Genomic DNA, 26897 nt, shown 5'->3' with positions numbered 1-26897 from the left:
CGAGGTCAGGAGATCGAGACCATCCTGGCGAACACAGTGAAACCCCGTCTCTACTAAGAAATACAAAAAATAGCCGGGCGAGATGGCGGGCGCCTGTAGTCCCAGCTACTCAGGAGGCTGAGGCCGGAGAATGGCATGAACCCGGGAGGCGGAGCTTGCAGTGAGCTGAGATCCGGCCACTGCACTCCAGCCTGGGCTACAGAGCGAGACTCCGTCTCAAAAAAAAAAAAAAAAAAAAAAAAGAAACCGCCGAACACTTTTCCAAAGTGGTTGTGCCATATTACATTCCCACCAGCAGTGACTGGGCGTTCCAGTTGTTCCACATCCTCATTCACATTTGACAGAGTTGGTCTTTCTCACTTTAGCCATTTTAATGAGTGAATTGTAGTATCTCATTGTGGTTGGAAAAATACTTTAAATCAAAACGAAATACAGAATGAAAATCTTACCTTATCAGCTCATCAGGGTTAAAGCAGCTTATATCAGGGAGCCAAGCAGACACTTCATGACTATGTGGAAGGCACTCTTTTAGAGGATTCTTTTCATCTGCAGACGAAAGACTCTTTGAGGAGCTCAATGTCACAGCCAGTTGCTTTAAAATAGAAGCTGTCTGGTGATAAATTTCATCAGCATGTTGTGTTGCCACATGTCTATGGATGCTGATTTGGTCTGTGAATAGTTGCTGACAGCATTTCCACAATTTTTCTTTACATTCAAAACTCCTTTTTGTCGGAACTTCTTTGGTTTTGACAAAAAGGGCAAAGGCCTGCAATTAGATTTCAAATACTAACACTGTTAAATAACCCTAGGTTTACGGCTAATAGAAGTTTCACTGAGATTCCTTATATTATCTTTCCACAGGGACTTCCAGTTTTATGTTCCATTATGTTATACAATTCTCTGAGGAGTAACACGTCTCTTATTAGTAAGCTTTAGAAGAGACTATTAGAGAAATTAAAACTACGCTTTATATTGAGAAAGTTAAATAACTCTCAGCATAATTTTATTCTCAGGATATAAGGCTCTAAGTTACACTGGAATATACATAATACAGTTTGGTCTAAAATATTACAAATGGCCGGGCGCGGTGGCTCAAGCCTGTAATCCCAGCACTTTGGGAGGCCGAGACGGGCGGATCACAAGGTCAGGAGTTCGAGACCATCCTGGTTAACACGGTGAAACCCCGTCTCTACTAAAAAATACAAAAAACTAGCCAGGCGAGGTGGCGGGCGCCTGTAGTCCCAGCTACTCGGGAGGCTGAGGCAGGAGAATGGCAGCGTGAACCCGGGAGGCGGAGCTTGCAGTGAGCTGAGATCCGGCCACTGCACTCCAGCCTGGGCGACAGAGCTAGACTCTGTCTCAAAAAAAATAAATAAATAAATAAAATAAAATAAAATAAAATAAAATATTACAAATAACACTATCAGCTATTTTCGAAAGGAATAGGGAAAGTAAATTATGAAGTATGCTTACCATGGAATATTAAGCAGTCAGTTTTAAGTTATATGGAAAAATATTTATGATATAATATTAAGTGAAAAAAATTGGATAAAATTTGCTTATGTAATGTAATCTCAAACACATTATAAAGTACATTGAAAAAGACTGGGAAGAAACGTACCAAAATGTCTTCTTTCTTAGAAAATAATATTACTGTTTTTATAAAAATTATTTATGCTTATTGTAAAACAAACAGAAAATTCTCTTAACCAGTTACCAACTGATGAACATTCAGATTGTTTCTAATATTTGCAGTTAAAAGCAATGTTGAATGAGCATTCCATGTATCCGTCTTTCTATATCTTTAATCACCTACTTAGAACATCCAAAATAAAAATTGAGGAGTCAAAGAGCCTTAAATTTTAATCTGTAATAGTGACTTCCAGGAAAAATGTACCAATTTATACTCTAACCAGAAAAGCATGTGGGTGCCATTTTATCCACAGCCTCACTGAGTTCTACCAGTATCATCAATATTTTTAATGTTGGTCCAAATGAAAGGCAAAAGAAATGCTACCCTATTTTTTTTTTTAATATCTTTGATTAGTAGTCATGCTGAATACTTTTTCCTGCTTATTCTATTTGTTTATTTCTGGCTTGTCTGTTCACATCTGTTGCCTATTTTTCCATTACGGCATTTATCTTCTTACTGAGATGGAAGTGTTTTTAGTGATCTTTTGTTGATCATAGTTACCAACTTTTTCCTTCACTTGTCATTTGGTTTTCAACTTTATGGGTTTTTTTTGACCTGGGGGGTAGGGAATGAAAACTAATCCATCTGTCTAGGATTCACCCTCCTCAAGTACTCCACCATGGCTATTTCAGGGCCACACTTGCCTATGATTACCCTTTGCCTGGGATTACCCTTTGCCTGGGATGGAATTAACATCACTGGTTAATGTCCCTGACTAGACTGGACCTTGAGCTGGAGAGCATCCTTGATAAGCTACTTCCAAATGTATCTGCATTAACCAACCACACACACATGATCATGAAACATTCATAGGAACTCTACCTTTTTCTTTGCAAATGAGTATTTCTTTTTTGTACTGCCATCTAATTCTGCTTTGAGACTGCTGCTGGGATTAATAAGACTCGTATATTTTAAATCCAGGTCAGAAAATCTTAAAATGCAGGTCTCCAGGTCATCTCCTTGGTCTGGTGAAGTGGAAGAAGGCATCTGGTTGGTTTCAACAGTGAAGCAGATATTCCTTTCAGTTAAAGACCTCCTAGAATATAAGTAAGAAAGAAGCAGCCATGCTAGTCTTTGATTACTTCTTGAAGAAGATATGAAGCTAATCAATCATGCAAATTAGCATGGGCAAAGTAGCCCAAGCTAAGCATTCATTTACTTACTAAATCAATAGTATTTACTTAGCAACGACTCTAAGTCAAGCACTATTCTACGCACTGAGAATATAGCAGTAAACAAAAGCAAAAGTTTCTGTCTGCTTAGAGTTTACATTCCAGTGGGGTGAAGTAAACAAGTGGATAAATTGATTTTTTATTTTTAAAGTCAGATGGTGAAAAGGTTATAAAGAATGACCAGCAGGGTAGGGAGGCAGTGATGGAGGAGCCCTTCGAACACAGAGAGTAGGAAAAGCTTTTCTGCAGCAACAGCATTTGGGCAGAAACCTGAATTAGGGAGCGAGCCATGCAGACATCAGGGTAAATAATACCAGAAAAGCACCAGGTACAACCCAAATCAATCAAGCTGTGTGCCAGTACCTTCAGTTATAAACGCTTTCTTCTTTTTGCCCCCTAATTTCAGGGCTATGCAAATTTCCTTCCTTAAAAGAAATAGTTCCCAAGAGAGCCCCACTGTAATGAGCCAGAAGAAATGTCAAAATCCCTACTGTGGCCAAATCTTGTCAAAACGGACACACTACAACCATCATACTGTATTGGTTCTTTTGTAAAGCAAAGGTTACAGGTGACAAGCACTAAGAGGCACACTGAGAAAAGGCATTGGCTTTGGTTTGTGCTGCAGCAGTTTGCCAAGCATGTGAACATGGGCAAGCTACTTCTGAGTTCTAAATCTCTCTTGTGGAAATTGTGCATTGTAGTATCTACATTACAGTACTGTACTGTGCACTGGAAAGAAATATTAATATATAGTGTCTGGCATATACTAGGGTTCAATGAATGGTAATATTAGTAATATTTTAATTTAATGCTGTATTTTAAATTTAACATTAACATTTTCTTTAAAAATTAGCTGTGACAGATTATATTTTCCAAAAATGGCTGCAGCAGTATTTCTGGTCCATTTCCCTAGGCCTAGGCAGGCTTGTTAACTGCTCCCAAAAATAAAATGTGATGGAAGCAATGCTGTATGACTGAGGTCGGGTCCTCAAAAGGAGATGCCAGCACTAGCTCTCATTCTGAGATGCTCAGGCTGAGGAGACCAACCACTGTGCTGTGAGTAAGCCAATCCAACCCATGCAGAAATCACACACAGAGAACCAGGTGGAGAGGAACGGAGGAGGCCTCCAGCTGACAGCCAGCATCAACCACTAGACCCTTCAGATTCCAGATTGGTCTCTGAGCTGAGAGCAGAGACAAGGTGTTCCTGTTGTGCCCTGTCCAAATTCCTGCCCCACAGCATAACAACTGGTTATTTCATATTACTAGTGAACTGGCAAAGCTAGTTTCTTGAGGACAACATTGAAGGAAGCAGCCAGACATGGACACTCAAGGTTGTGAAAATAGTAACATGTAAAGAGGTCCTAAGCTCCACAAGAAGGAGCAGAAAAAGCACCCCTAAGAATGAGAAAAAAGAATGTGGGAGACACTGGTGACAAACTTTGACAATTCACAACTCTGTCTACAGGGTACCTCAACCAGGAGAAGGCAACGAGGAGCAGTTTATGTCTGGCGGAACACACACTGCTTGTTAACAATGCTGGATGGGATTGATGGAGACTACACACACACAGACACACGCAATACCAACTTCCTTATGAAGGACCTTTGTTCCTTGGATTCATAAATTAAGATGTCACTTGCACCACATAAAATGCATCTGAATCAGCTAAGTGGTGCTTCCATGGGGCTCAAAATGAGCTTTGTTCTAAGGGTAAGGCAAGGTAATACAGATTTATTAAACCCCAATTCTCCTGTATTTGAAAAATCAGTGGAAGAGACTGGGTGAAGAAACACTACCTTCTTTGGCTTCTCTTTCCTTTCTCATGAAAATCTCTTTCATTTAAAGTCCCACTGAAAAAAGTACATCTCTAACTCTACACAAACCTATAAGCCTCCCAGACAGAAGAAAAATAAGTAGAAGAATCTTATTCAACACACTTCCGCCATGCTCAAAGCTGTTTTATTGTAAAGGTAGAGAAAGAATATATATCATTTCCAAATTAAAATTCATTCAGCAAATATTTATGGAGGGTCTTCTAGGTTCCAGGCATTGTTCTAGAAACAGAGAACTTACTCACCTATAAGGGCAGTGCATGTGGGAGGTAACACTGTAGAAAGGAATTACTATCCAATCCGATCCCACCTCCAGCATCTTTCCCAATCTCCCTCTATATGACCTGATGTGGTCTGTCCCAGCATTTATGCTTTCCGCTGCTTTGTTTCCTTTACTTTTTCATCTCTTTCCCTCCCCATATGCTTACTATGTATAGCAAGACTGAGTTCAAGTGTTACCTTTCACTTATGTCTTGTCTGCTACCCCGTGTCACTGCTTCCTTTGAAGTCCTGAAAAACTTAAGTTTCTCTATACTCTAGGCTCATCTCTGAGTATGCTCCCCATTCCCCATCACATATCCTACTCTGGCCACACTGGACCATGCCCAGTTCTACAAATGAGCCCTGTTCTTTCCTGATTCAAGGTCTCCACACCTGAGTGTGGGGTGCCTTTCCCACCACCCCAAAATGATCTCCTCAGACTCTGCATCTTTTTTCAGTCTCAGCTTATTTTCATTTACGTATATACTCTGAACTATTATTATTTGTGGCACCTCTGCTATGTGCCAGGCCCATGGAATAGTCCTGGGAATGCAGCTATGAATGAAACAGTTGAAGTCCCTGCTCTCTTGGAGCTTATATTCTGGTAAGGAGAGACATTAAGTAAGTTAAAAAAAAAAAAAAAAAAAAGAAAATACCAGCTAGGGATAAGGGTCCCTGCTTCTCAGTTTCCTTTGCTGGCTCTTCCTTATTACCCCAACCTCTAAATGTTGAACTACTCTATATCTATACATACCCCACAGGTGATCTCATCTACTTCCAAGGACTCAAAACTATATTTGCCTCAAAATAATTGGCTGAGAGGAGGTAATATCAACGAAACCAGAATATTCATGAATTAAGAATTACTGAAGTTGATGATGAGTACATGGGGATGCATCATAAATTTTCCCTACTTCTGTAAATATTTGAAAATTACATGAAAAAAGAAAAAAGGGAAACATAAAGGAAATTTTCTGTTTAGAATACTATACAATAAATGACTCCAAATTCATATCTTCAACCTGGGCCTTTCTCCCAAACTACAAATTCACATACCCCACTGCGTGTGAAGCTAGCTAGCTTCAGCTTCAAATACAACTGTTCAAAACCAAACTCTGGTCTTCCCTAGTCTTCCTTATCTGAGTACAAGACAATTTTATTCTTCCTGTTACTCAGACAAAAAAAAACTTTGGGATGATTCCTGACTCCATATTTTCTCACACTATCATTCACTTGTTCAGAAAATCCTATTTTTTTTTTTTTTTTCTTGAGACAGGTCTCGTTCAGTCGCCAGGTTGAAGTGCAGTGGCATGATCTCAGCTCACTGCAACCTCCGCCTCACGGGTTCAAGCGATTCTTCTGTCTCAGCCTCCCAAGTAGCAGCTGGGAGTACAGCTGGGACTCCCAAAGTGCTAGGATTACAGGCGTGAGCCACCATGCCTGGCCAGCTTTGCTTTTGAAGTACAATCTAATCAGATCACTTTGCACCATCATCTTCACTACCACCCTAGTTCAAGCTACTATCATTTGCAGCTTGAATTATTGCAACAGCAGAACTATCTTCCTCCTTTGGGAGCCACAGAGGTAACTATTAAAAAATAAGTCAGACTGGCCCCGCACAGTGGCTAATGCCTGTAATCTCAGCACTGTGGGAGGCCAGGAGTTCAAGACCAGCCTGGTCAACATGGCGAAACCCCATCTCTACTAAAAATACACAAATTAGCCTGGTGTGGTGGCGCATGTCTTTAATTGCAGCTAATTGGGTGGCTGAGGCACGAGACTTGCCTGAACCTAGGAGGTGGAGGTTACAATGAGCCAAGACTGTGCCATTGCACTTCAGCGTGGGCAACAGAGCGAGACTCTGTCTCAAAAAAAAAAAAAAAATTCATACTCCAATGACTTCTCAATTTACTCGGATAATATTCAAAGTCCTTACAGAGCACCTTCTCCCTACCCCTCTGATCTCATCTACTAGTCTCCCATTGTTCACTACCTATGATGGCACTATTTGGGGCTATTCCTGAATGGATCGTTAGAATATATCAGCGCCACGAGAGCAGGGGTTTTCCTTTGTTCACCTCGACATCCTCAGCATTCAGAACTCTGCCTGGCACCTACGAGGTGCTAAATGCTAATAAATACAATATTCGCTGAATGAAATAAAACAGCAATTGGGTAACCAAAGAAGTCCTCACTAAGGACCTGATATTTGAGCTGAGACCTAAGTGACCAAGAGCCAGTCACGCAGATTTAGAACCAGAGACCTTCAGGTAAAGGAAACAGTATAAGTTCCTAAAATAAGAACAAGCTTGACTTATTGTAAGAACAGAAAGAGTGTCTGGAGTACAGTGAGGAGAGGTAGAACTCCACAGGCCATGGTATGGAGTATGCAATGGAAAGTCGAAGGAGACTTTTTTTTAAGACACGGTCTCGCTTTGTCCCCTAGGCTGGAGTGCAGTGGTGTGATCACGGCTCACCGTATTCTCGACCTCCTGGGCTCAAGGGATCCTCCCACCTCCGCCCCCAACCCTCCCCTCGAGTAACTGGGACTACAGGAGCCAAACACTAGGCCCGGCTCATTTTTTTTTTTTTTTTTCCTGTAAAGACAGTGTTCGCCTCGTTGTCCAGATGGGTCTTGAACTCCTAGGCTCAAGCGGATCCGCCCACGTCGGCCTCCCAAAGTGTTGGGATTACAGGCGTTAGCTACCCCGCCCGGCCGTCACAGGAGACTTTTAAACAGAGCAGTAACACGATCTGATTCAGGATTTGTGTTGAAAGGAGAACAGGCAGGGTTTACAGATCATTGTTATATAAAAAGTGAGGGAAAAGAGCTAAGAAAGACTCTCTAAATTTTTGGATTAAGCAGCCGATGGATGACGTCATTTACTGAAATGGGTAAGACTGAAAGAGAATTAGGCCGGGAGAGTGAAATTTCAGATGGCCATGGACAAAGCAGATAAGCCAGTATGGTACTCATAAAGACATCAGGGCAGGGGACGGTCACACACAGGCATACAGGTACCCAATAACCCTTGATTACTAAAACAATCATTTATTCCTTCTTAAGCAAACAACTTATGGAAAATGACGGCCAGCCGGCAAGCCGGGAGCAGCACGCTCGCGTCAGGGCCGGCCTTTCCAACCCAGGGGGAGGCACGTGCGGCACCGCCTCCCGCCCAAGCCCCACCCCGCATGCCGAGCTTGGCCCAACCTCTCCGCCCACTTTTCCCAAGGCGGCAAAAGCCGGAAAGTGGGAGTAGACGAGCACATACCCGCCAGTCCTGATCCTTTCTTAGCTCTCTCTTCCCTGCACTGTTTCCACCTAGCAATTGTCACCGCTCACTGCCCTGCAGCGTGTTCCCCCGCCGCGTGTTTGGGTAGAAAAGCTCGTTCGTGACGTCACCCGGTTCCGGAAGTCTCCTGGACGTCGGCGCAAGGGCCGCCGGGAAAACCATTGAGAGGCCGCCGGGAAAACCATTGAGAAGCCCCGGAGGACCGGCCTGAGCGGAGGCGGGGACTAGAGCGGCCGCCGGCACCACCCGCCTTCAGGCGTACGACGACAGCGGTCCGGGGTCTCTGACTGGCCAAAACGGCGGCGCTTTCTGCGTGGCCCCGGAAGGACACAGAGCGGAAGGCGGGAGAAAGAAGCAGCCGGCAGGCGGGGGCAGCCTGGGGGGGCGGTTGCGTGTGTGCCCGACGCCCGTAGCCCACTGAGCTTCCTCACGCCGGCTCTCGCAGCGCCGAGCCCACCCGGCGGCCTCTCCTGCGCTTCCGGGAGCCGTGGCGAGCGAGTGCGCCTGCGTGCCGGCCCATCCGCGCGCCTCGCAGCTGTCCTTGCGCCGGCCAGCGGCAGGACAGTTTCCTCGGCGCTTACCGCCTGGTTTCTGGACTCCGCGGCGCACCGGAGGGCAGCATGTCGCGGCGGCGGCACAGCGACGAGAACGACGGTGAGTACCTGCAGCCCGGCCGCGGAGGCCGCTCCCAGTTGGGAACCGAGGCTCGGCATCTTTGAGTGTCCATGGAAGAGACTGGAAGCTCTTCTCCCCGGGAACGTGCGGGGAGCCGCGGAGGGAAAGAGGGGAATACAGTGGCGGTGTGACTGGGCGGCTTCTAGAAAGCGACTTTTTCTCTCCCGCCCTAGTTCTTTGAGTCAAGGGCCGATCCTCGGGAAAGGAGGCCTAGTGAACCCCATGGGTAGACCCTTGGTCTCTAAGGACGCTTCAGAATTTGGTCCTTAGCACCACCGAGCAGGGAAGCACACCTGTGTCTGTGCTGCCGCCTCTTAGGGACCCACTGGTCCCAGTCTCTCGTTTTAACCTTCAAAGCTGCACCTGAGAAGGGCTCGGAAGAATTCACTGAAGGAAAGAAGTGAGAGATCTCATGAGTTGCAATCTGAACTCTGTTCCGGTAGTGGTCATCCGTTGATTTCCCTTATTTCGAGCTGCAGGGAAAGAATATTGTCTTACCCACGCCCAAGAGGTCCCTAATAAACAGACACAGGTTACTGCAGATTTTGAAGTGGCCGTAAGCGCATTTCCCTCGTGTGAGAGAGAGTGCTAGAAAACTAACTTCAGGCCTCAGAGAGTTAGAACAGGGGTTCCCATCTGCATTTGGATGATTGTGCTCGTGGAGATCATAGTGTTGTCTTCATAAAGACGGAATAATTCTAGTTTTAACAACAAAAAAATGCTTATATTATACATAAGCCTTACAATCGGTCAAAAACACAAATCCACACACCAAAAAAGTGAAACTTAGAGTAATTCTATTAACGTTTTAGTGTATTGTTTTTTGAAGAGAGTGTAGAGTAGTGGTTAAGAGGTGAGACTTTGGAACCAGAGGGTTTAGGTTCAAAGCCAGACCCTACCATTTACTTGGTGATCTTTTCCAGGTTATGTAATCTCCTTGAACTTTAGTCTGTAATATAGACGTAATGATACTTATATCTTCTGGGTTTTGTGAAGGTTAGATGAGGTAATACACATCAGCAACGATGATGTTTTAATCATTTGCCAGCGCTTAAGAGGCGGTAAACGTTAGCAGATGCTGTCAATGTAAGAAAAGAAACCGTAACAGACATTTTAAATTGAGTAAGTTTTATCCATTAACGTTTGTCTCTCCTTGAGTGCTGTGGCAGTTGAGGTGGAGGCAGAATCGCATGCATTTAGTTTTAATAGTGAAACACCAGATTTCTACGAAGGCGTGGTTTGAGAGGATATTCTAGTCCAGCTTTCTCATCTGACACCTAAGGGTTTAGAGATTGAGCATAACACGGAGAGACAGCTGTCAGTTCCCAAACACCAGCAATAGCAAATCCAGTCCAGGGCTCTCTTCACTACCCAGGTATAAATTAAATAACTATGCTGCATGCTTTGATTTCTAACACAAGAGGCTTCTTGTGTAACCTGTGTGCAAGGCACAGAAAATACAATCCCCTCCCCTTTTTTTGAGACGGAGTGTCACTCTTGTCAGGCTGGAGTGCAGTGGCGCGATCTCGGCTTACTGCAACCTCTGCCTCTCAGGCTCAAGTGATCCTCCCATCTCAACCTCCTGAGTAACTGGGACCACAGGCGCAGGCCACCACGCCCAGCTAATTTTTTTTTTTTTTTTTTTTTCCTGTATTTTTTGTAGAGACGGGGTTTCGCCACGTTGCCCAGGCTGGTCTTGAACTTCTGAGCTCAGGCGATCCACCCGCCTCGGCCTCCCAAAGTGCCGGGATTACAGATGTGAGCTACTGCGCCCGCCGATAATACAATTTTCTTATACTTTGTAATTGACTAATCAAAAACTAATATACTTTTCAAGTCATTACTTGTGGGTTGGAGAACTTGAGTGTTTTGTTCTTTCCAATTTCTTTGTTGTTCTTATGCTTTCTTTTTCTCACTTATAGGTAATCCCTAAAGAGAGAGGAAATGTCATTGTAGGGCATCCTAGAGAATTGGAATGCAAATATGTAGAAAAATAACTTTTGCTTTGGTTATTGGGAGACTTACATAACTTTCTTGGAGTTGGCTTCTTTTTAACACCAGCTTGCAGCCAAATCACTGTCCATTTGGGTCTTGCTGCAGGAACCTCAGAGTAAATAAGACAAGTAAAACAAGGCCTTCATTAAGCAAAAGTTTTTATGGTTGGTATTTTAGTATGGGAGAGGCAGATACAGTTCATGTTTGATAATACAGCAAATCTGAAATTTTTGTAAATTGCCACAATTTGGATAACGATCAGCTGGAGTTTACCCTGCATAGTGATCTGAATCAGATTATTTTGGATACTTTCCTTTTAGTTAAACATCTATTTTTTAAAAAATGAGAACTCTTAGAAGCTTAAGGATTATAGAAGGCTATCTTAAAATAGGCTAGGAATTATTACAGTCAGAATTAAATACGTGCATCTGAGCATTTCTGGACAGTTGTCAGCTGTTGTCAGTCTCTGCCCTGACTTTCATATGCTTGACACTCTCTCTCTCTCTCTCTATATAAAATACTATAATAGAATATATAATATATTTACATATTATATACATTTATATTTATAATATATATTTTACATGTAATATGTAATTATAACGTGTATACTCTATACAGAAGCAATCATATGGAAAGTAATATATCTGAAAAATGATTTATTCAACAAATACTTAACATGCCAAGCTCTGTCCTAATTACTTGCAATACAGCAGTGGACAATATAAAGATAGAGCCCCCCCTCTAGAGTAGAGAGAAGACAGTCAAGTAAAGTGTAGTGTATCATACAGTGACAGACGCTATGGAGTGATATCAGGTAAAGCGGGTAGAGGTTTCTGTGAGGGAGAAGTTACTATTTTACGTAAGTTGGTTAGAGAAGGCCTCATTGTGAATGCCATTTGATCAGAGACTTGCCGGAGGTAAGGTAGCAGCCTTATAGCTGTATGAGGAAAAGCAGTGATCCAAACAAAGGGAACCATGGACGCAAAAGCCTTAAGACTATAGGGTTCCTGTCGTGTTCATAGAACAGCAAGGAAGCCAGTGGTGCTGGAGCAGAGTGAGGGGGAAGTTGTAGGAGATAAGATTAGAGAGATAGCAGAGGGTCGCATCTTATAGGAAGATTATAAAATTTAGACTTCTGTGTTGAGACTTGACTATCAAAGATTCAGGGAGGTAGGATTAGGAGGCTGTACCAATGAAGTTCACGTAGTAGTCCATTTATAAACAAGGAAAGGGAAATGCTAAATGAAAAGTAATGTGTATGGATACTAGTCCAGTGCTGAATCTTAACTAATTGCTTAGACTTGCTTTAAAAATGTCTCTGAAGCTTTTTAGTTACTATGGGATATGCAGTCCATTGTTTGTTCTTTTAAGAAAGGATTTAGATTGTTCAAAATCTTAGCCAGAAACAATACGAATACAATTTTGGGAATTTCAGCAATTTACAAAAATTTCAGATTTGCTGTATTAGCCCCATTTAAGCTTCTTAGAATTAGGTCCTTGTCTTTTAGACTGTGGCTGATTTTTTTACTTAACTAAAGAAAAAAATGAATAGAAGTGAAAGGATTTGTTATTCTGGGAGAGTATAGTTTATTTCAGAAGTGATGGTTGCGTCTGTTTTAAATCTGCAGGATCAAGGCATGTTATCTTTCTTTGAAGTTGTTCAATATCAAAATAGATGAGCCAAAAAGAAGGAAACAGTGTGCTTAAGGTTTAAAAATGTAATGTTGAAGTTGTTGGTTTTAGTTACTTTACTTTCTTATTTTACAGAGTTGGTTTTTGTTTTCCATTTTGTGGGTCTAAAATTTATTGTAAGGCTATAAGATGTACCAGTGTGCCCATATAAAATTAGGATTGCCTTATAAAGGGGAAATTTGTTTGTTTGTTAAGATCCTTTCAGATGGATTTTATACCTGCTTCTCTATACTAGCCAAGTCTGTCCGAGTGAAGTGGTAATGTTATCTTTAATTTACATTTTAAAACTTTTACATAGTTAAATTTTAATAAAAAAATCTGTTCTTGCCTTGGGAACTACCATAGATATGTTTTCTTCAGGGTACATTGAGCTAATTCCCCAAATTGTATTCATATTGTTTTATTTCATTTCCCTGTTCCCTTACCTAGGTTCTCTTCTGAGTTCAATATCATGTTTCTGTTCGTAAGTTCAGATTGTGTCTGTAGTTTTCCCCCCCTTCATATTCTCTCAACTATCAGGTGAGAGTGGAACATTTCTTACTTCTTAATACTTTCTGCCTCTTCCCATTCTCCAGACAAATCTTGTCCTTTAGTATAGCCAAAATGAACAGAGGGTTTGCAGTTCAGACATGTGACTATGTACATGTATTTTCTAGTTTTTTTCCTCAGAAATCATACCTTCTCTTCCTACAGCATTGTTTTCCCCTTTTCAAGCTTATAAGAGGGCCTAACAGGGTTGCTTTAAAGGCTGTGGTATGATTCTAAACTGGAACAGGCCACCTGGAAAGTTAAGTTAAGAAGACTGTAGAGGTGGAATAAAGGGTTGGCAAAATATATGAGCCAGAAAGAAGGGAACAGTGTGCTTAAGGTTTAAAAAACAACAACAAAAAATAACTGCTCTCATTCAGCTAGTTTTTCAGCATCTCCATTCTCCCAGCCTCACTGAAATTTGGTTCTGAGGAGCTCTGCTTTCTAGAATATGGTTTCTTAACATCAGCACTATTGACATTCTTGGCCAGATTATTTGTTTTGGGAGATGCCCTATGCAACGTGGGATATTTAGCAGCATCCCTGGCCCCTACCCACTAGATGCCAGTTGCTTCCCCTAGTTGTGACTACTAAAAATGTCTCCAAGGATTGCCAGATGACAACTGGGGGCAAAATCTACACCCTGTTGAGAACTACTGCTCTAGAAGAAGGCTGTTGAATGTTATAGCTGGCGGCTCGTGTAAATATTACATCATTTGTGCTTTGTTTTTTCAATAAATGAATCCTGGAAATAAAAGACCTTTGTGTGAAAGTTGGTACTTCGGGTGGTAGAACCTTGATAGGTCCTGTGACTTAGGTTTGATACATACTTAAGAATCAAGGTCCCTGAACCTCTGTGCCACACATGTCTACAACTTTACACAGGCAGATATCTCCAGGAATCAGTACATCTCAGCTCTTACGCTGCATGCATATTATACTTTTTGTGGCATTATCCCTTCAAAATTATAGTCAGTGGACATTCAGTCAGTTTATAATGGTAATTAATGGGTTGGGAAGTTGAAGCACAGAGTGTCTTATCCTGTAACCTTTGTAATACCCCCCCTCAGATCCTATGTGGATAGTAATAGATTCGTTTTATTCAGCTTCAGTTCATGTGGTATCTGAAGATCATTTCAGTCATTCGATAGATTTAACATTCAAAGCTTAGAATAGCCACGTGCTGTGTTTTATGAGAATCACCATACATCATTTCAAGCCAAGTGTTCCAGAGGCAAGTAAGTGATTATGAACTTCGTAAAGATAATTCCTTTGGCCATTCAAGTCTGAAGATTGAAGTTATATATAACTTACTACTGTGTAGCCCTATATCCAGCTGCAGATTTTCATTATTAATACAGATTCCCAGCACAGTTACAAACTCTTGCTTTCTTGCCCATATACTGACCAAATAATTGAATCAATGGAAATCGAAAATTGAATTGTATTAGACTAGCCAAAAGTGTTTAGCAGCAGCATCAGGTTCCATACTTAACACTATTATTTTAATTTTTTAAGCCTTATGTTAGACCACAAAAGGACTTAGGTGAGTGTGTTAAGGCTTTAAACAAAGTGGTAAGAGATACAAACAGCAAGGGTCTTAATAGACAGGTGTTTGAGGTTAGTTTTTAGCACAGCTTCATTCAACTTGAATTGTTTAGCAATCAAAAGGACAGATGCTTGGTAATGATTTTTAGAATGGTAGATTTAAAAAACATAGAGATTATTCAAATGATATGGTTTTTAAATAAATCAGTATCAGTAATTCAGTTAATAAAAGCTAGTTAAAGCAGGAATTGTAAAACATGTGGTCCTTTTTTCCGCCAATGATTTGATATAGTGCTCAGGACTTTTCTTTGAATATGTATATACTGACTGTCGTTCCCATTATTTAGGATAAACTATACCGTCGTGCTGCATCATATGCAGAACTGAAATTGTTCATTGAAGACTTGAGATTAGAGCTTAGAAACATGTGAAGCAAGTGAGAAATCCTAATGTTTTATGCTCCTTTTTCCCCCCTTTTGAAGCTTTCCTCTTTATAGCTGATATAACAGCTTTTTTTTTTCCGATCAAGTCTTTCCAAAGCATTCGACTTGGTTTTGCACCCTTATTTTGTCATTTACATAATAATTACATTATTAGACTAATGAATACTACTGGTACTAACAGGTTTCGGAACAAGCAACTGAGGATCAGTAAACAACTCAAGTTGAAAGAATGAGAGTAGCAGTACATGAGTATTCTAACTACTAGTGTTTAACGCGTTGTTGGCAGCTTTCCAGCTTTTCCACAGAAATGCACAGGGCTGCTGATTGCTTAGCTCCATGGGCACTATTCACACAAAATTTAACATAAATAATGCCTCCTGGAGTTATTGTATATAGTGGCTCTGGGAATGGGAGGTGTTGGTTAATCTAGCTTAGTCTGAGAAATGGAGGGTCTGTGAAGAGCTTCTACTCTGTCAGAAAAATAGGGCCTGGTAGAAAACAGATTATAACCTAAAAAGGTTAAATAAAATTTGTGATAGCAGATTTAGCATGTAATGTTAATTTTTTATGTTGCTGAAATAGGTGGGCAGCCTCACAAAAGGAGAAAGACCTCTGATGCAAATGAAACTGAAGATCATTTGGAATCTTTAATATGCAAAGTAGGAGAAAAGGTATGTCACACAATAGGCACAGGCTGTGATGGGTTTCAGAATGTGGTTGACTGCTTTGATTAATTTTTGCAGCTGAAAACTTGAACTACATTTTGGTAAAGCTGGTATTACCATGCATCTGTATCCCAAATTGAATCCATGTTGAAGCCCCTGGGATGCAGATAATTGATTATTATTAGTAATTTAGTAATTAATAATTTTCATAGAAGATGAACCTTAAAAGGGACCTAGGGTATAGCCCCTTAATTTATACATGAACTAAATCAGCCCTGAATACTTGAGGTAATTTGCCCAGAGTAACAGAGTGAATTAGTAAAAGAGGTAAAATGGAGCTCATGGTGTCCTCCCATTTCTAATGCTTACTCTGCTATCATAGACTGCTTAGTTTTTAAATTTCACTCATCGACTTTTCATGGATTTCTAAAGAACAATAACTATCTGAATTGATTTATACTAAACCCATTATAGCTCTGTATGCGTGTAAGACTATTTTAATGATCGTGTAGAAATTTTTATTTTAGTACACTAAAATAGCAAAAGGACAGATGATTGGTTATTTTAAAATGATTGATTTTAAAATATATATTTACATTTAAATAAATTTTTAACAATAAATTTATATTGCTGAGTACTTGACAGATATTTAATGTGATGTCCTCTACAGAGTGCCTGCTCTTTGGAGAGCAACCTCGAAGGCTTGGCTGGTGTTTTGGAAGCTGATCTTCCTAACTACAAGAGCAAGATCTTAAGGCTTCTTTGTACAGTGTATGTATGCAAAAGATTTATGAATCCAGGTGATAATGTATTATCTACTCTTAAATGCTTTGGGAAATGTTTAAAATATATGTTTATGTTCTATATGTCCTTGGCTTTCCTTCTATGGGGAAGTTTGTACAAATGATTCAACCTTTGGCCCTTTAATGAACTCTTTTTCTTAGGGATAAAACTAAAATTGAGCATTTTCCTTGTGTGTTATTTCTTAGAACCTTAGAATCATTGTAGTTGACTTTTTATAGAGAGAGTACTGTCTCATTCAGATACATATTTTTAAGCATGTATATTTAAATGTATGATACCTAGATTTTAAAATTAGTAGTACCAAACAAATTTGGGAATTGGTAACTCAAGTAATAGCTCTTCTTGGAAGACTGAAGAGGCTTTGGAAGCCACTAGTAATAGGCATACTCTCTGGATAAACAAGAGTCTTTGTAGTTACATGAAATTGTAACATATCCATGAGGTGTTTTTAAATTATGAAGGTGACGTTTATCACTTCTCAGCCTTTTAGTTTAGATCAAGTGAAGGTAACTTTAAGAAACTATTAAGGAAATCTTCTGAAATCCTTTATTAAAATGGGGTAGTATTTATACTTAAACTGTTGGAAACCTTGTTTGTTTAAGGCTGAACTTGTATTGCTTCGCAGTATTCTTCTTTAATTTTTGGTTTTGGTAGGGTTTCAGGGAGTACAGTTACCATCAACACAGGTATTTTTTTGAAGACCTTAATTGTCCCTGATGTTCTGCTAGATACTTTGGGAAAACAAGTCAAAGAGAATCTCTTGCCCACTGAATGATTATGAGTTCTTATTTGCTTTTTGAGCTAATTCTAAAGGCTGCCTAAATTAGGAAAAATTGCTTTTTCTAAAGGTTTATTGTAATCCTTTCCCATACTTTTCAAATAACTTTAACAAAATCAACATACTTGGAGTAAGCAAATCTTAACTATATCAGACTACGTTTTAAAAAAATTCAATAATTAAGCTGGTAGGAACTTAGATGAAACTCGTTTTAATTGTGCATCTTTTCTAAGCAACTAAAATAGTGCTTCTCAAAGTAGAATTCTACTTCCATGACATTTGGTTAGCTAAGTTTAGAAATTCTGAATGCCGCACCCCCCTTAATGATTCTGTATTAAAGAGGCTTGTTTCACCCAGGATTTCTGAGACATTTTACCATGGAAACCATGTTCTGTGGAAATGCTATTCAGTTCCACTAAACACACTTGAAGAAAAACTGTTGTAGCATTAGTTTTATTTATTTCAGTAAGATAACTTTACAATTAAATCATTTACTTTCTTAACTCTTGGATTAATTAATGAATTAAAATGAAAAATTACGGGACTGTGTTTGTAACATTTCTCAGTGACATGCTTTTTCTGGAGTATTTTTAAAGACATAGCTAAAAGTAATCCTGTTCCAAAGTTAATGGAATGATAAAAAGATTCATATAAAATTCAGCAACTTAACGCTATTGTTTTGGGGTTTTCTCGTTATACTGGGTTCTTAAATCAGTGCACGTCTGTTACCTGAGAAGTTGACAATTTATACAACATTAGTTGGACTGCTGAATGCCAGGAATTACAACTTTGGTGGAGAATTTGTAGAAGCCATGATTCGTCAACTTAAAGAGTCATTGAAAGCAAACAATTATAATGAAGCCGTATATTTGGTAAGTTTGTTTGTTTGTTGGTATGTTATGACTTACTGTTGGGATGGAGGGAAAAGGTGAGCTACAACCAAATAATTTAAAATGCTCCCCTGAAGCATTCTCATTCACTTTGATAGCTTCATAGGCCACCTTTATTTTGATGACACCCCCAAATCTGTAACTGTGTCTCCATCCTTTCTCCTGAGCTCCAGTCCAGTATTCCAGATGCTAGCTGCATAGCCTTCAGATATCTTACCAGGAAGTGCCTAAATTAATGTAGCATTCATACCTCCTTTTTTCTGCCCTTTCCCCAGCTCGTACAGTGGCCACTGTGTACTGAATAGCCCATCTATAAAGCTGAGCTTTAATTTTTGTCTTCCCTTTGCCTTCTTGTACCATAGGTGTTCCCAATCCCTGTCAATTCTGTCTCCCTAATTTCTCTGAAGTCTGTCCTTTCTTGGTCTCCAGGGCCTCTAGCATAGTTTATGCCTTCCTCCAGATGTTCTTAATAGCCTCTTAACTGATCTTTTTGCATCTAGATTCTGTTTTTCACTTTGTGTTCTACAGTGGCACCAGACTGGTCTTTCTGTAACTAGGCTCTGCACATGTTGGTTACTGGTTAAAAAACCCTTAGTTCTTTCCCATGGCAGTGTGAGTGGTCTTAAAAGCCTGGTGCACAAGATGATTCCTTGGGTTGCAGAAAGTGAATATTGAGAACTCTTTTTTTTTTTTTTTTGAGACGGAGTCTCGCTCTGTCGCCCAGGCTGGAGTGCAGTGGCGCGATCTCGGCTCACTGCAAGCTCCCCCTCCCGGGCTTACGCCATTCTCCTGCCTCAGCCTCCCGAGTAGCTGGGACCACAGGCGCCCGCCACCTCGCCCGGCTAGTTTTTTGTATTTTTTTAGTAGAGACGGGGTTTCACCGTGTTCGCCAGGATGGTCTCGATCTCCTGACCTCGTGATCCGCCCGTCTCGGCCTCCCAAAGTGCTGGGATTACAGGTTTGAGCCACCGCGCCCGGCCTAGAGAACTCTTATTTATCTTCAGTGGAAATGAAATTAAGCCTTACTAATAATACATAGATTAATGGTGATCCAGTGTATATCATAAATAAATATCTATGTGTTGAAGATACGTGATCAAATTCTTTTTTACTGAGTACACAATCGAAAAAGTTTGGATACCGATCAGGCTATAGGATTAAAGTCCAGGCTGTAGGATTAAAGTCCAGACTCTTTAGCCTGACCCTTTATGGTTTCCCCAGTGTGTTTCTCTATTCTTGTCTCCCATACACTCTCCAGCAATATCAAAATAACTTGCAGATCCCAAAACACACCTTGTTTTTGAAGCTGTATGCCTATACTGCCCTCATTGCTCACTACTTGAGACTGTTGCTTATCCTTTATGACCTAGCCTAATTGTTACCTCCTTTGTGATGCTTTCCCCAACTCCTTTTGTCATTGTTCCCAAAAACACTTAATTTGCGTTTTAGTGTGTGAGTCACTCATTTGTATTGAGATTGTGCTTGTTCCACTAGAATGGGTCCCTTAACAGTTGACTTTTAGTAGTGTTTAGCAATAGCACACTGAGCACACCCAATAAATGTGTTCTGTAATTTCCATTTCTGTAATTCAGTAAAAATTACAGTCAAACAGAAAAGAAGCTTATAGGTTGAAGTAGCTAGAATATTTTGCAATCTGGATTGTTGATGTAGTATAGCATAGAAACCTATGAACTCACAGATTGCTGTCCTTTATATAGTTTTTGTTACAACTTCTCAATTCTGCCATGGTAGCACAAAAGCAACCATACACAATATGTAACTGAACGAGCATGGCTGCTGCAATAAAAGTTTACTTATGGACACTGAAACTAGAATTTCATGTAATTTGTATGTGTCATAAAATACTCTTGTTTTTTTTTTTTTTTTCAAGCATTTAAAAATGTAAAAACCATTCTTAGTTCCCAGCTATGCAAAAAACAGGTAGTAGGCTAGATCCAGCCCTTAGGCTATAGTTTTTCAGCCCAATAGTTTAGGCTGTAGAAGATTGCTTGTTTTGTAGTTATTATGAAGAACATTTAGATTTAATAGCAGAAATTGTTTGCCCCAACAGGTCCGTTTTTTATCTGATCTTGTGAATTGCCATGTGATTGCTGCTCCGTCAATGGTTGCCATGTTTGAAAATTTTGTAAGCGTAACTCAGGAAGAAGATGTGCCTCAGGTAAGAGAACCCCTCACGCTGAATCTTGAGGGGTTCTTGAGGGGTTACTGAATCCTGGTACTTCCATATAGTACCAGAAATCTTTCGCTGATAATCCATTAGCAATAAAGAAAAAACAGCAGACTATCACACTGTAAGTTCTTACTATCTAAAAATTAAGTTGACTGGCACACTGGTGGGTTCTCATAATATCTGTATGTTGATTTAAATGATGCTGTCCAGTAAGATTAGAACTAATATATCTGGAAATGCTCTGTATAAACCAGATGTCTTAAGTCCTATTAAATAGCTTCCATAGGATTTCATTCAAGAATAAATAAAATATGAATGAATATAATTAAAGCATATTTTAAACTTAACTTTTTAAAAATCCTTTAGGTGCGGCGAGATTGGTATGTGTATGCATTTCTGTCATCTTTGCCCTGGGTTGGAAAGGAGTTGTACGAAAAGAAAGATGCAGAGATGGACCGCATCTTTGCCAACACTGAAAGCTATCTTAAGTAAGGGCACAGCTCATAGTACTCTTTGTTGCTTAGGTAAAGGATATCTTATATCAGTGATATCATTTGAGTTTCTCAAAAATAAGCTGTAGAGTTCCTGAAGGTATTTTCTAGGTAATCCTGTTCTGCTGTTTTAACTCACCGAGACCTCAAAGTAGTCAGATATGGTTTGCTTACTTTTGCCAGTGCACAGGACAGTTGGTAATATAGCTTCTTTTAAGCTGCTTTTATATGTTTATAAAAGACATAAAACACCCTAGTGCAATAGTTCCTCAAATATTAGCGTGGATAAGAATTACCTGTGGTACTTAAAATGCTCAGACCCCAACCCCCAGACCTAATAAATTATACAATTTGAGAGAGAGGTTTGGACATCTGTATTATTAACACATTTCACAAGTGGAGAACCACTGCCCTAGCACATACAATGTGTTTATTTCATGTAAATTAATCCTAAATCAAGCTCTTAAAACAGTGGTCCTTAACCTTCCATCCAGGCAGTACTTCTTAAGTAATATGACACATTTCAATTAAAATAGTCACATGTCTTCCCATTACCCATCTCTCCCAAGCCGATGTAAAAGCTTGGTTTAGATTGTTAGATACAATGATAATAAATAGGTCTTTTTAGTAAATTTATGCTTAACTATCCAGCAACATGGTAATGGTTATGTGGCCCTTAAGTTTTTACAGATTGATTTTATTGTTAAATTTCACTTTCTCTTTTTTAAGTACTTTTTTGGATAACTGTTAATAGCTACTTAGTTGATTATTAAGTAAAGTTAAAAGAAGCTTAAAAAAATAAGAATCATTTGGCCGGGTGCAGTGGCTCATGCCTGTAATCCCAGCACTTTGGGAGGCCAAGGCGGGTGGATCACCTGAGGTCAGGAGTTCGAGACCAGCCTGTCCAACATGGTGAAAACCCATCTCTACTAAAAATACAAAAATTAGCCAAGCGTAGTGGAGGGTGCCTGTAATCCCAGCTGCTCGAGAGGCTGAGGTAGGAGAATTGCTTGAACCCAGGAGACGGAGTTTACAGCGAGCTGACATGGTGCCGCCACTGCACTCCAGCCTGGGCGACAGAGTGAGACTCTGTCTCAAAAAAAAGAATCTTTTGTGTGTGTATACATATCCTTTCTCTTTTTTATTCAAGTGATAGCCCAATATACACACTGTTCTTCACTTGGCTTTTTTCGTTTTCTTACTATAACTTGGATTTGTTGCATAAAAATACTTTATAAATCTTTTTAATAGTCGCAGGGTATTTCACTTTTTAATGTACCATAATTTCTGTAGTCTCCTGTTGGTGGACATTTAGGTTATTTTCAATCTTTTGCTATTATAAACAGTGTTTCAGTGAATATCTTTGTATGTCTTTGTGTACACGTGCAGATATATTTATGGGGGATACAAATTTTTAGAAATGGCATTACTGGGTTGAAGGTTCTAAACAGTTTTAATTTTGATAGATTTAGTCAAATTACCTTTCAAAGAGATTATACTCTCCCAAAGAGATTATACCAGTTAACCTCTTTGTCAACGATGTTTGAGACTGAATCTCGACCTGCGTCTTGATGATACACAGTACATTATCAAAACTGTTGATATCTGCCGCTCCAGTAGGTAAAATGTTATTTCATTGCTTTAATTTGCATTCTAATAACTATGAAGGTGACTGAGCATCTCATGTTTGTAAAAGCCTAAATGTAGATTTTCATTTTTATCTTTAGAAGACGCCAAAAGACTCATGTACCCATGTTACAGGTGTGGACTGCGGATAAACCACATCCACAAGAAGAGGTAAATTGATTTCAATCTCTTGTGATACAAGCTCAGTCAGCTCTTGAATAGATTCTTATCTCTGTAAGATACTCAGACCATTCCATTTTACCCCTTGGCTATGTTTCTGCATTTCATGATAGCTCCTTTTCATAGCTCTAGGTGTACGGTAGATTTTTAATAGATGATAGAATGTAATTGAAATATTCCCTTGTTCTTTGGGATGCCAGCTATTACAGAGTTGACGTATATTTATGTAAATGCTCAATTTGAAAAATGTAAAAACAAACAGTTCCAAACAGATAGACTTTATAAGTAAAATAAAAACAAAAACTTAGCACCTTTTTTTGTACCGTCTTACAAGTTAGCTTACTTTTGTGTCCTGTATTTTAAAGGGTAGTGATATTTTTATTTTGTCTAGTCAAAATGTTAATTATATTAATGATTAAAAATTAATCTGTCTTTAGTATTTAGATTGCCTGTGGGCCCAGATTCAGAAATTGAAAAAGGATCGCTGGCAGGAACGGCACATCCTAAGACCTTATCTTGCCTTTGACAGCATCCTGTGTGAAGCACTGCAGCACAATCTGCCTCCTTTTACACCACCTCCTCACACTGAAGATTCGGTGTACCCAATGCCAAGGGTCATCTTCAGAATGTTTGATTACACAGATGATCCCGAGGTAGGTGACCGACTAAAAGTCCTAGATACGACCTGTGTTGCATTGTGCTTGTGGGTTAATCCCGCTCGAATTATGCCTGTGGTGTGTTTTAATTTTGAGTTGTTTTTTGTCTAAGAAGGTCAATAGCAATGAAGTTAACTTTTTAATTCAGTGAATGATACCACCTCATTATGCAAGAAATTACATTTGGCATGTGTAAATAGATTAGAGAGACATGCACAGTTTGCAGGCTAAGAGTGTGGGTTTTGGGTTTTGAGAGCTACATTGGGTTGTGTTTTAATCTTGGTTTAGCCAAATACTAGCTGTGTGAATTTGGGAAAGTTTACCTCCCTGTGCTTTCGTTTTCTGAAGGTAATAATAATAGTATATATATCATGTTATGAGGATTAAATTATTATTAACATGTAAAATGCATAGAACAAGAACAGTGTCTGTCACATGATGAATGCTCAGTCATTCTGGCCGTTTTTCTTTCTTTTTTTTTTCTTCTTTTCGAAATGGGGTCTCACTCTGTTGCCCAGGCTGGAGGGCAAAGGTGAGATCTAAGCTCACTGCAACCTCTGCGTCCTGTGCTCAAGTGATCCTCCCACTTCAGCCTCCTGAGTAGCTGGGACCACAGGCATGTGTCACCTAGCCTGGCAAATTTTTTGTATAGTTGGGGTTTCACCTTGTTGCCCTGGCTGGTCTCGAACTCCTGGGCTCAAGCAATTCGCCCACCTCATTTTCCCAAAGTGCTGGACTTACAGGTATGAGCCACTGCACTTGGCCGTAATTATACTTAATAAGGTTATTTCTCAAGAAAAGCACCTAGTTTTAGATATGGTCCCTCTTTCTTTAGGCAACACAGCCTGTCTTGTGATTATTCGTATTGTGTGATTATTTGAAAACAAATATTTAAAGTATTTTTAATTAAAAAATTCCAAAGATTAGTCTAAGCTGATTTTATCGTTTTTAATATACATATTCTTTATTTCAAAGTCAAGTTTCCTGGCAGCCATTGTACTATTAAAATTGTATATTGTACAATTAAGAAAACTTACAGTTTTCATTGTGGGTGCTATCCTGTGTATTGTAAGATGCTCAGTGGTATCCCTGACCTCTACCATCTAAATGCCAATAGCAGTCTCCCTGCCTCAGTTTTGACAACCAAAAATATCTCCAGAGAGTGCAATAGGTCCCCATGAGGGCAAAATTACCCCCAGTTGAAAACTATTGCCATAAAAATTAATATTACCACCTAAAGTCAAATTTGAGTTTCTTTCTCCTATTGTCTCTTTTCTATCCTGTGGTAAAGTGCTTATGACCAGTAGGAATTTAGTATATATGTAATCTATTTTGGAATAAAAATTTGTCAGTCAGTTACATATACAAAATTATCAGCTGCCCTCTTTGCTATATTCCATAAGTAACCAAATACTTTAGTCAAAATTTTGTAGTGATCTACTTAGATATATTTAACTGAAAATCTGGTTTACATTTAAGACTGCTCATGTTTGTGATCAGATATTTTGTGTGTGTGTGTGCAAGGGAAACTAGAATGGGACCTCAAAATTTTTTTCTCCTATATTTATATTTAATTGGTATCACCTCTGTAAGGTGCATGTCCATCCCTTGCTAGAAGAGTATAAATATATAAAATACTTGTTACTCTCAAAACGAACAGGATTTTGTTTTTGTTCTGGCCTTTTACAAGTTGTTTATTAAAAAACATTAGAAATTGTAAAAAAAAAAAAAAAAAAAAATTAAAATCATCCAAAAGTCATTATTAAAGGTCTATTTTGTGTTTTTTGAACCTGTTTGCTGTGAATATACTTAAGAATGAAATAATGCCATGTAGGGAATATGTTTTAAGCTTAGACGATATATTATGGTTTCAATTCATGCATGATGTTTTATGGGTATGTGGTATTTGAATAGAATTTTCTGTCTCCATAGTTACTAATGGAAATAATTCACTCTCTTGGTTTAAAAAATAAACTCTGTAAGGCTTGTATTATCCAAAGTTATTTAGTTTCGTATAATAATTGGTGTGTAAAGTAGGCAGTGGTTGTATGGTTAGGTATGAGATGTAGTAGAAGAAACACTACAGCTGATACTCTGGGATATAAGTGAACATGGCAATGGAATTTACTGAAATATAGAGCTTTAACACTTCAGAACTTTTATCCCCACCACCCAGTATAGTGCCTGGAACATAATAGTCTCTCCAATATTTGTTGAATAAGTGAAAGAAATCTGTGTTCTAGGCCTGTAGTGTGCACATTTGGTTTTCTTTCCAGGGTCCTGTCATGCCAGGGAGTCATTCAGTGGAAAGATTTGTAATAGAAGAGAATCTTCACTGCATCATTAAGTCCCACTGGAAGGAAAGGAAGACTTGGTAAGATTCTTTCCATAGTACTCTTAGAAGGGAGAGAAAGCAGCAATTTTGATGATTCAGTAAGAGCAAAATGTGTGTTGAGAGTGTAAGAAAATTTTATCCTCCTGACTCCCTGTCTCGCTAAAATCAATTTCTAAAAACACTTGCATTACTTTCTTGAGGCTCTTCACCCTTATATAGTACTTTTCAAGGTGCTTTATAGTAATAAGCCTATGATGCCAGTCTTTTTGGTGTGGATATTTAGCATATGCTATGGAGAGCTTGAATGGCAAGTTATTTTGGGTTTGGATATGAGTGGTTTTGCTCTGTTTTCAAAACACCCAAACTTTGGAGGTTTTTTTTTTAATAAAATTTTCTTAAACTTTGGAAAGTTTGGTTTAGATTTTAAAGTGGAAATGAGTATAGTATTTTGAGAGTGATCTACTCTATTAAAACTTCTTTAGGTTAGTACATCTGAATATGCTTCCTTAGTATTATTACCTAGACTCCTTTTGATCTTTCAAGAAATTTTGGATGCATTAAAGATTTTCCATGTGGTAGACAGAATAATTGATGCCATAGTTAAATGAAGTAACTGAAATCTAGGACATTTCAAAGAAGATTTTTCTCTGCTTATATCTAAACACATTGCTTTTGAAACTGCTTATTTGACTTTTCATGTGTCTTCGTATACTTATTAAACTTAAATTACACTTTTTATAGTGCTGCACAGTTAGTGAGCTATCCAGGGAAGAACAAGATCCCCTTGAACTACCACATAGTTGAGGTATGCATTCCATGTGGAGCGTGTTTCTGAATTTCAGAATCTTTCTGTTGCCTTTAAAGTATAATCTACTCTTGGCTTATTTATTTATTTATTTATTTATTTATTGCTACTTGTCTGGCATTCAAAATTAACAGAGAAATGAGGAAATTGCTGTTAGTTTTGGTGCTCTATTAGCCATGTTAGGAAAGAGAAAAAAGGAGATTGAAACCAGTAGCCAAATGGAATTTTGAGTTGCCTATAAGCTATTTATATAGTATGTCTTCATTCATGGATCGTTGTTGTGGATAATGTAAGTTACCTCTAGCTCTGTTAATACATTGTCTACTTAACAGACGTA

At 39.2% G+C, this 26897-nt stretch overlaps 2 protein-coding genes across 6 annotated transcripts in view; one reads left to right on the top strand and one right to left on the bottom strand.

Annotated features, from left to right (window-relative positions):
• The window catches only part of TSTD2 (thiosulfate sulfurtransferase like domain containing 2), a 34483-nt gene extending 25809 nt beyond the window's left edge, over nt 1-8674 (bottom strand). The window contains exons 1-3 of the mRNA XM_025358632.1: nt 8235-8674; nt 2516-2729; nt 450-766 (exon numbers count right to left, since the gene is read on the bottom strand). Of these exons, the coding sequence (XP_025214417.1) occupies nt 450-766; nt 2516-2680 (482 nt within the window). The 5' untranslated portion in view covers nt 2681-2729; nt 8235-8674. The remainder of the gene's footprint in view (nt 1-449; nt 767-2515; nt 2730-8234) is intronic.
• Nucleotides 7678-26897, top strand: part of NCBP1 (nuclear cap binding protein subunit 1) — a 40302-nt gene continuing 21082 nt past the window's right edge. The window contains exons 1-10 of one of the 5 annotated variants that reach the window (XM_025358626.1): nt 7678-8909; nt 15722-15810; nt 16475-16575; nt 18102-18258; nt 20348-20455; nt 20834-20955; nt 22686-22755; nt 23202-23417; nt 25697-25794; nt 26497-26560. In XM_025358626.1, coding sequence (XP_025214411.1) covers nt 8876-8909; nt 15722-15810; nt 16475-16575; nt 18102-18258; nt 20348-20455; nt 20834-20955; nt 22686-22755; nt 23202-23417; nt 25697-25794; nt 26497-26560 — 1059 coding nt within the window. In that variant the 5' untranslated portion in view covers nt 7678-8875. Of the gene's footprint in view, nt 8910-15721; nt 15811-16474; nt 16605-18101; nt 18259-20347; nt 20456-20833; nt 20956-22685; nt 22756-23201; nt 23418-25696; nt 25795-26496; nt 26561-26897 lie in introns of all 5 variants that reach the window. The other 4 variants (XM_025358628.1, XM_025358629.1, XM_025358627.1 and 1 more) reach the window with 4 other exon arrangements.

This window comes from Theropithecus gelada, chromosome 15, assembly GCF_003255815.1.
Source record: "Theropithecus gelada isolate Dixy chromosome 15, Tgel_1.0, whole genome shotgun sequence".
NCBI lineage: Eukaryota > Metazoa > Chordata > Mammalia > Primates > Cercopithecidae > Theropithecus > Theropithecus gelada.
The sequence above is the reverse complement of the archived record's forward strand: the minus strand, read 5'-3'. Positions and strand labels throughout refer to the sequence as shown.